Source organism: Carassius carassius, chromosome 1, assembly GCF_963082965.1.
Source record: "Carassius carassius chromosome 1, fCarCar2.1, whole genome shotgun sequence".
In the NCBI taxonomy this organism is placed as follows: domain Eukaryota; kingdom Metazoa; phylum Chordata; class Actinopteri; order Cypriniformes; family Cyprinidae; genus Carassius; species Carassius carassius.
In genome coordinates, this window is record NC_081755.1 from 3,315,522 (window position 1) to 3,325,587 (window position 10,066).

Below are 10,066 nucleotides of genomic sequence, written 5' to 3' on the forward strand. Positions count from 1 at the left end.
CTCCATTCTGTCACCGATGGAGTTTCGGTTCCTTGCCGCTGTCGCCTCTGGCTTGCTTAGTTGGGGACACTTCATCTACAGCGATATCGTTGACTTGATTGCAAATAAATGCACAGACACTATTTAACTGAACAGAGATGACATAACTGAATCCAATGATGAACTGCCTTTAACTATCATTTTTGCATTATTGACACTGTTTTCCTAATGAATGTTGTTCAGTTGCTTTGACGCAATGTACTTTGTTTAAAGCGCTATATAAATAAAGGTGACTTTGACTTTGACGGTGAAACCTGCAGCTTGGATCCGTTGGACTTCGGTGATGGAGGAGCAACTTGTTGAAATGTGGTAACAACATGAAAGCCTATGTAATGTTTCATCAAAACTGTATCGAGCCATGCTTCAGAATAATATAACTATATAATCAAACTACAACAATGAATAAAATGTGTGAAAAAAAATTGTTAACTTGCATGTCATGTGACCATAATCAATGTCAAGAGAACCATGCACATACAAATATGATACTTCATTATTAAAATATTTATTTTAAAATCTCAGGGGTAATTTATATGTAAACAATATTAGAATAAAATCAGATGACAAAAGAAATTGGTGACATTGTAAATTTTAATGTCTTTAATACACTTCTTAAACCTGTACCTGTATGAGTACTTAACCAATTCACCCATTAAACTTGCGTGATGTTTAAGCTGTTCAAAGCACTGAAAGAAAAAGTTCTTGCCTGTTTAAGAGGATCAACCAGATTATTTGTAATGCTATTGTAAGGTCCACCCACTGGCTCAAGGACAGTGAAAAGAGAAATGGCATGTGTAGAATGTAAAATGACATTCAAATGACGTTAAACAGGGATAGATGCAAGACTGCAGCTCAGACATTATTGACCGAGAGACATAGAGAGGTGGGTAAATCAGAAATCTAGATACATGAGCAACGAGCATGTGGATGTGAAACACTGCAAACACACTGATATGAGTTTTTCATGTGATGTATGGATCAGCTGATAGACGAATGTAAAGTCAATCAATCAATCAACTTTCATGGGTTATGTGGTTTCAATAGTCTATGTAGACATAAATGTCAGAAATTAATAATGTGGAAATTGGGGTTTATTGTTAAAAATATAATTACTCTGTTTTTAGGCTTTTCAGTGTGATGTTTTTGACTTTTGACTGATTATATATTTTGATATTTTCTCCAGGTGCATTTGAAGAGCGTACTTGAGATCCCAAGTCAGCTGAGGTGAAGAGACAAGCAGTACACACCACACTGCTGTATATAACAGTAAGAAACCACTGTGCCTTCTTAACCCAACCCAACCCAACCGTGTGACAGACAGCATAACACCCCATACAATGAAATCTATTGCTCTGCAGGTGAAGTAGAGCAGAGAAAGGAGCAGTTTATCTGTAAGTGTAAGAAATCAGGACAGACACAGAACATCTGTCTGTTTTTAATTCTGTTCAAATGCTCTCTGTCAGGTTGTTTAAAGTGGATTATTGGTGGTGGTTTGTGTGCACATTTCTTTCCAGCAAAGCATGTAATCCATGGGGGTATTATCATTTTCAAGAAATTCAAAAAAAAAAAAAAAATAACACTACAATATGTGGCAGGGATTGCTTTGTGCAACTATGCTTTTGCCTTACTTGTTCATATTGCTCACTATTCCCAGCTCAGTATGGCAATGCTGGCATAAATAACGAACAGTGGTAATCAATAAACATCAACATTTATTTAGCCTTAGTTTATAAGATTTTTAAAGTGTTTCGTGTGTTTGCAGTTTTAGCGTAACGTTGTCTCCTCTACGATGATTTATTTTTGTTTGTAGGGTGTGAAATCGGCTCAACTGCTACAGAATTTAATCCCAGCTACAAGAAATATACTGTGTGCTCGAAACGTCACTTTCGCTATTCAATAGTTTTTAAACAATACATTTTTGATATCTTTGGAGCTTTGGTGTTGCCGACTTTACATTCAAATATTATTCTGTATATACAGAAAATGGCAGACGTGTTCACGTGGTTTTGATAGTCGACTTTATAGATTAATGAATGTGTTACATAATGCTAATATATGTTCTACAAATTACACTTAACAATAAGATCCATACAGCTTTCTTTTGAATGACAAACACTCATGAATCATTTATAATAAGACCTGGAATGTGTGTGAAGAAGGTAAACAGAGACGATTGGTTTCATCTAGGTTAAGAATATCTATAGGCTGAAAAGCTTTCATGCATTTTCCAAACAAAATGCATTGTGTATTGAACTGTTTGAAGAGATAAGAGTCCATAAAGGGCTGATCCAAACACCAGCCAGCTGCTATGGATTTTTCCTTGCCTCTAGGGTGATTCGAGGTTACAATTTAGGAGTGTGGCACAAAGTACAGTACACTCTTTATCTACTTTGCCTTTCAATCTCTCTGGCATAGCTTAGCATTCCTGATTCTTTATTTAACATTTCAGATATAATACATGTGACATACATATTAGATCTCAGACACAGCAGAACACTTCGACAGAATACTATTATTAACAACAGCAACAAAATAATGCAATGGCTGCTTAATTGCATAATGTATGTAAAATTACTACATATACATGTATTTTCCAAGTATTTTTGTTATATTATATATTACGTCATGTTGCTACTCAAATTTATTGGCATCCTTGGTAAATATTATCAAAAAGAGCTCTGAAATCGGAACTGTATATCCTGTTGATGCTTCATTCAAGAATGTATCAAAAATGATAATTTGTGATATAATCTGAAACCTTTCAGACGATATTTGGCCGAGATACAACAATTAGAAAATCTGGAATCTAAGGGTGCAAAAAAAATCAAAATACTGAGAAAATCTCCTTTAAAGTTGTTCAAATGAAGTTCTTAGCAATGCATGTTACTAATCAAAAAGTTAATTTTGATATATTTATGGTAGGAAATTTGCAAAATATCATCATGGAACATAATCTTTACTTAATATCCTAATGATTTTTGGCATAAAAGAAAAATGGGTCATTTTTCTTGGCTATTGCTACAAATATACCCCTGCTACTTAGGACTGCTTTTGTGCTCCAGGGTCATCATTTCATTGAAGTAAAACAATTGAAAGTGGCAGGAAAATCACATTATGAAATAGCTTTATCCATTACACATTGGCCACAATTAATAGAACCATGGATCCTCTAATGATATAATTATCTATGAAGTATATCCCTATTCGTACTTACATATTTAGCACACAAGTTACTACAGTTTTACCATAATAATGGTTATTTTTCATAAGGGTAGTATTTATAAAGTACGTTAATGTGTTTTTCTGACCATACTTTAGATTCCTTAATCCCACTCTATACCTAAACTTAACTACAACCTTAGGTAAAAGGTGAATGTACACAACATAATTGATACTTTCATCTTGAGTGCTTTCGAGTGCTTTTTTGACTACAACTGGAAGAATTGGTGGTGGTTTTAAGTTTCCAAACATAAGCATTGTGTCCTGAAAAATGTATTTCCTTTAATTTCCCCAATGGATAACTTTAGTAATGTGTCTTTGTTCCCCACACACTACACGACGTCTGTAAAATGATGCATTGCTGTCTAGTGCCACATGATGTAATCCTCCTAGTGCTGTATGATGTAATCCTTCTGACAAATCCTGCTGCGCCTCTTGAAAGTCATGTTCCACATAAGCTGGTCCCAGTTATTCAGAGACGCCGCAGCTGCACAGAGATGAAAATCACAGCACAAGAGCTCAGCAGTCACTTCTCACTTCCAAGCTTTGGTAATGAGGTAAAAAGCCGGTCATGACTGTTGCCAAATACTCTCGATGGAAAGTGGCCAAAGCCTGTTTGAAAAGTCACTAAATGTTGCTAGATGACACTGTGAGCTAAAATAGCATATTCACAGTCAATGTAATATTTGAATTCTGTCTAATGTCGACCACTTTATATCTGTTTTTCTCTTCTATTCTCACATACTGTACTTTAATACAGCTGAATCAGGGAACCAGAACAGGTACACAAGTTAAAGAGTCAATTATCCATTTATGACACTAAAGTCTCTGTCTGTACTTGTAGGAAGTCAAGAAAACAAAACAAGTTCAATCGCTGTTACTGGGTTTGACTTCACTAAAAACGTACAACTTACAATTATATACAATGATCTGCCTAAATTAATAACATACTGTCTTGTGAAAATTACAATTGAAAAATCATTCGGAGTGCAGGATGGATAAAGTAAGTGAACCTGTAAAATTTAGTAATTTGTAGTTTTTCCTTTGGTAGCAACCCAAACCCAGCTTATAAGACTCTCCACAATTATGTTTCTACGGAGCCCCACACATAACATGCAAGAAAAAATAATTGTGCGCATGATTTATACATTTTTGACCATCGACTTACTAGATCGTGCATACGATTTAAAAATTTGTTTCCTAATTTTAAATAAATTGTTTGCTCAATGTAATAATTCATGCCCTTGTTCTAGCTAAACTGCGCACAAAATAATTAATTATATATATATATATATATATATATATATATATATATATATATATATATATGTACTTCCTGTTTGGACAGAGGCAGAGACAATTGAATTAGGTATTATTTTGAGTTCAGCCTATTCACAAAGGCGGCGGATATGATATGTAGCCTACTGAAGATGAATTAAGCACCAGCGCCTGGTTGGAGGTAATGATTCAAAAGTATGCACAGTTTACCTTGAATGATGGCATGAATTATTATATCGAGTGCATGATTTACTTAAATTGAGGGAATTAATTATTAAATCTTGTGCACGATTAAGTAAATCAAGGGAACAAATTGATAAATTGTGCGTACAATCTAGTAAATCGATGGAATGAATGAATAAATCGTCCCCACAATTTTTTTTTTTTTGCATGTCATCTCCGGGGCTCTGTATGTTTCTGTTTAGCAGTATATTTAGGTAAAATATCATTTGAGTTCATTGTTCTTCAACACAGTCCAGACCCTGAGGCAGCAAAGCAGTGCTAAACCATGATGCTTCATCCTCCACGCTTCTGGACCCAGACGTCCTCGTGAGTTGTAACAATCCTGAATTTTCTACATTTAAAGACAGGGTCTCTTACCATGGATTCATGAACACCCAAGTCTAGTTTTTTGTTTGTGTAACCTACACTTCCACTCAAAAGTATCTTGTGTTTGTCTAAAATTATGACTTTACACCATATTTTATAAGTTATATATTTCAGAAATCTACGCTGCTGAAAAAAAAAAACAATACAATGCATCCAAGAATATGTAATGGTTTTACTGGTTATAATGGGAATTGTATTAGTTTTAATGGAAACTTCTCTGGTAATTTGTCACCTTTTACTGGTGGCTTGTCAAAACCACTAAATCCTATCGAAATATGTCCCAAAACACACTACAGGAGACTTTTTTTAGTGGTTTTAATGGTTTCTGCTACAAATACCATTACAAACATTACTATTAACCATTATAATTTATATGATGGTTTCTGTTTTTTGTTTGATTGTTTGTAGATATTGTTCTGAAAGATATTTTCAGAAGGGTTCATATACTCATTTTCACAGTGCGCACACAAGCAATATCACTACTACCCAAATGAATACAGAAGAATGTTTTACAGACACATCAGTGATGAACCAACAGCAGTCATACAGTAACTTCACTCACATACAGTGTCATGAAATACTCTTCAATACACACATACACAGCCTGTCTCTCTCTCTCTGAGAGGCTTGTCTCGGCACAGGGTCAAATCTCTTCAGTTTCAGATCAGATCATCTGTTTGGATATTCCACATGTGCTCTTCAACAGAAGCATGAACGGGATCCCACTGTACTGTACAACACACTTCAACATGAAGGTAAGAAATAAAAGTTTTTATTTATTGTGTCCATCAGAAAATTCAGAAATTTAAACATGAATCCTTATGTTATTTAAAAATATTTCGGCAAAATCTCAGTGGATATTAATATAGAACACTGTTTTATAATTTTCCACTTTGTATGAATGAACCATGAGAGAGTTTAACCAACTTGAGAGAGTTATACTAAGCAACGTCATTGTCTTCATAAAATCGTTACCTTCATGTCTAGATAGAATATCCACTTCTCCACTTGCTTTTTTCTAAAGAGACTGTAATTAATGCTACAAATAAAACCCCTTGTTTTGACATGAGCAGCTTTGGACTGTCAGTGAAGTGACAGACACTTTCAGCCCTGGAGCTTTACTGGTTAATATTAGGATTAATGCACATGCCCCAGAAAAAAAAAATGAAAGCCATAAATGGGTCTGGATCTGAGAGGGACATTGATTACTTTGCCTTTCAGCCTGTTTGTCCACCGGGGATGATTGTGACATAGAGGACATTGCTCTCCCAAGTCACTTACTAGACTGTGCACTGTACAGCTACATAAAAAAAATTAAATAAAATCAGTCAAAAAAAACTGTTTGACGGGAAGCATTAATCGTTCACATCTTTCAAAGTAATCTTTCAAAGTAAACCAAAGTATACAGGACCATACCATCTTCATTATAGCTTGTTTGGAAGTTCTAGTGGTTGGTCTAAAAATTTTAATAAGTAATACTATTATAAAGCGATACTGTATTGCTATATACACAGTCGTATGCTCCAAAAAAATTTGAAAAATTATTAAAGATTTTTGCAACTTCTAATATTTTCCTATTTTAATAAATTAAAAATATGACTTAATTCTGTGATGCAGGGCTGAATTTTCAGCATCATTACTCCAGTCTTCAGTGTCACAGGATCCTTCTCTAACAATATAAGTCTTTACTATAACTTTTTATCCATTGAACACATCCTAACTAAATTATATTATTAATTTCTTTAAAAACTAACTAAGCATAATTCACACCGCTCTTGTTTGGTTAAATTGAATAGAATTCAAGTTTGTTTCCCCTCTTGGTGTGGATCTTTTGGGCAGATGTGAATACAGCAATCGTACTCGGGTGCGGACCAAACAACCTAACTGTACTCCACCAAACTTTATTTGATCCGGACCAAAGTAGGTGAACTAGCGGACTTTCCTGGTGTGAAAACACCCTAATGCCATGTTTCAGGCAACCCGTAACCCATGTTTTTCCAACGTTAAACCCGTGAAAGTGCACTGGAACGGCAGTCAACCCCGTGACTTCCCACCAGTGAACTCGTACTAGATCGATGTACTCCGAGTTTTGAGTTCTGCTGTCACAGCACGCGAAACACCAATGGCAGCCCCTACGAATAATAATGCCTACGGATGCAGTGTTTATGCAAGTGGTACGCATTGAAAAAACTATTTTAGGACAATGTAACGTTGCAATAAAGTTAATAATCTAGCTACAATTCCTTGCGCTCAGGAAGTTTGACGTGACTTGCCTGGAACAGTACAAAGTCGTTAGTCGTGGTTTGAAATCGTGACTTGTGAGCTCAAAAACCTGCCTGGAACGCAGCATGTCTCTCCTAAGTGTTGAAAAATTAGTTTGAATAAAACACTTGACTTGCCATTGATGTAAATGTTCCAAATCTGTCAATTAGGATAATGTTTTACACAGTAGGACAGCTCCCTCTGTAGGCTCTCACAAACAAGGCAGCATCCTAGGTTTTGGAACAAAGACATTCTATGTTAGTTACATTAGGATTAGCACTGCTTACAATATAGGATATATATACAAGAGTATATACTTCATTGACCTCCATATGTTTCTTCCCCCAGGCTGTAAGTCACATTTAATGGAATTTGGAATCTGAGGGATATACATAATGGATTCCTGGACATTTTCGTTCTTACCCAGTAACCTCCCCAGCAATCTGTCTGGACTCCCCATGTACGATGACATCTTGCTCGGCAACATATCTGAAGAAGGCCTGGGAAACGAGACGGACCAGAGCCTGACCAAAACCAGCACGGCCGTCATCTCCTTCATGTACTTTGTGGTGTGTGCCATCGGCCTGTGTGGAAACGCTCTGGTCATCTACGTCATCCTGCGGTACGCCAAGATGAAGACGGTCACCAATATCTACATCCTGAACCTGGCGGTGGCAGACGTGCTGTTCATGCTCGGTTTGCCCTTCATTGCCATCCAGTTGGCGCTGGTGCACTGGCCGTTTGGCGCAGCTCTGTGCCGCGTGGTCATGACTGTGGACTCTCTCAATCAGTTCACCAGTATTTTCTGTCTGATGGTGATGAGCATCGATCGGTACCTCGCTGTTGTGCATCCCATCAAGTCCACCAGATGGAGGAAGCCCAATGTCGCAAAGACCATTAATCTGGTCGTGTGGGTCGTGTCTCTCGTCGTCAACCTCCCAATCGTAATCTACAGTGGGCTGATCACCAAACCCGATGGCTGCTTCTGCACTATTGTGTGGCCAGAGCCGCAGGAGACCTACTACACCACCTTCATGTTCTACACCTTCTTCCTGGGCTTCTTCCTACCTCTGATGGTCATATGTCTCTGCTATTTGTGCATTATCATCAAAGTGAAGTCCTCAGGAGTCAGGGTCAGCTCCAGTAAACGGAGGAAGTCTGAGAGGAGGGTGACGCGTATGGTGTCCGTTGTGGTTGCCGTCTTTGTGTTCTGCTGGCTGCCTTTCTACATTTTCAATGTGACATCGGTCACTGGTACCATTAGCACCACACCTTTTTTAAGGAGCATGTTTGCCTTCGTCGTGGTGCTAGGATACGCCAATAGCTGCGCAAACCCAATATTGTATGCTTTCTTGTCTGAGAACTTCAAAAAGAGTTTCCAGAATGTGCTGTGCTTGAAAAAAGCGAGTGCTTTGGATGAGGCTGAACGCACTAGTAGCAAACAGAACAAGCCGCAAATCACGAACGAGCCAACAGAAACTCAGAACACTCTGCTTAATAGAGACCTGCAAACCAGCATGTGACAAAACAAAGGTCGTTGCTCAGCAAACTATGGATCTGAAATCAATAGAATCTGTGGTCTCTACAAACAGAGTAAGAGGAGTGACTGTAAAACCATTAAATATGGTTTCCATTTTAAAGCCCACTGGCTTAGTATCCCAAAGTTACAAACTAATGGATTTTTGGAAATCTTACCATAATTTACATTCATTGGTTAAAACCTGAAAAAATCATTGGTAAAACATTAGTTTAGAGACCAGTTCTCACTATTATCTATTAGCTTACAAGCATGCCTACTATTAACTAATCATCTGTTTATTATTGCTTATACAGTAAAGCATTTATTCTGCATGACCTTATTCTACATCCCTAATCATACCCAATAACTAAACTTAACACCTACCTTACTATCTATTAACAAGCAGCAAATAAGGAGATTATTGAGGCAAAAGTCAGTTAATTTTTTTTGTTAAAAGCTAGAATTGGACCTTAAAATAAAGTTCACCAGTTCTTCCTACTATTAACTATGACTATTAACTATGAAACTCCTAATTTGATGTTTATAGTTACTTGTTAGGTTTAGTTATAGGGTGGATCAAGGGATGTAATATATTTTAATACAGAATAAGGCTAATATGTGCTTTATAAGTACTAATAAACAGCTAGTAATATGCAAAGCAACTAATTAATAGTAAGAATTGGTCTCTAAATTAAAGTGATACTATACATTTTATAAAAATATAACTCTGGAGCTGTTATTTATAAAGTATATTTATAGAGTTCTTTAAGCAAATTGTGATTATAAAAAGAAGGACTAAGGTATTCTCCAGTGTCATTGTGTTTGTAGAAAATATTCAGAATCTTGTTTTTACATTTATTTTTTATTTATTTTATCCATAAACAATAGCAAACACCAGCACCATAAATTCATTACATTATACAAATATGCCTATTAATTTACACCTTGTAGCCAGCAAGATGCTGAACTGGATTGTATTGTAATATGTATCACTCTTTTGTTGCATTGTACATGTTAATTCGTTCAGAAATACCATATTGCTGTAGTCTTCCTAATAGCAGTTAAAGTCAAAAATAGAGTCTTGGGTCTCTCTCATAATTTCTAATAACTGTGCAAAGATTCTGGCCTCTATCCCTTTGT

The 10,066-nt window shown here is 36.3% G+C and overlaps 1 protein-coding gene across 1 annotated transcript; it reads left to right on the top strand.

Annotated features, from left to right (window-relative positions):
* The first annotated feature begins 5,785 nt into the window (after positions 1 to 5,785).
* Positions 5,786 to 9,258, top strand: sstr2b (somatostatin receptor 2b). The gene is made up of 2 exons (XM_059548136.1): positions 5,786 to 5,900; positions 7,756 to 9,258. Exon 2 carries the CDS (start codon positions 7,803 to 7,805, stop codon positions 8,928 to 8,930), a length of 1,128 nt encoding a protein of 375 aa, XP_059404119.1. The 5' UTR covers positions 5,786 to 5,900; positions 7,756 to 7,802; the 3' UTR covers positions 8,931 to 9,258.
* Positions 9,259 to 10,066: the final 808 nt, after the last annotated feature.

Excerpts from the sequence above, each read along its gene's own strand:
- sstr2b (XM_059548136.1), top strand. The coding sequence starts at position 7,803 with ATGGATTCCTGGACATTTTCGTTCTTACCCAGTAACCTCCCCAGCAAT.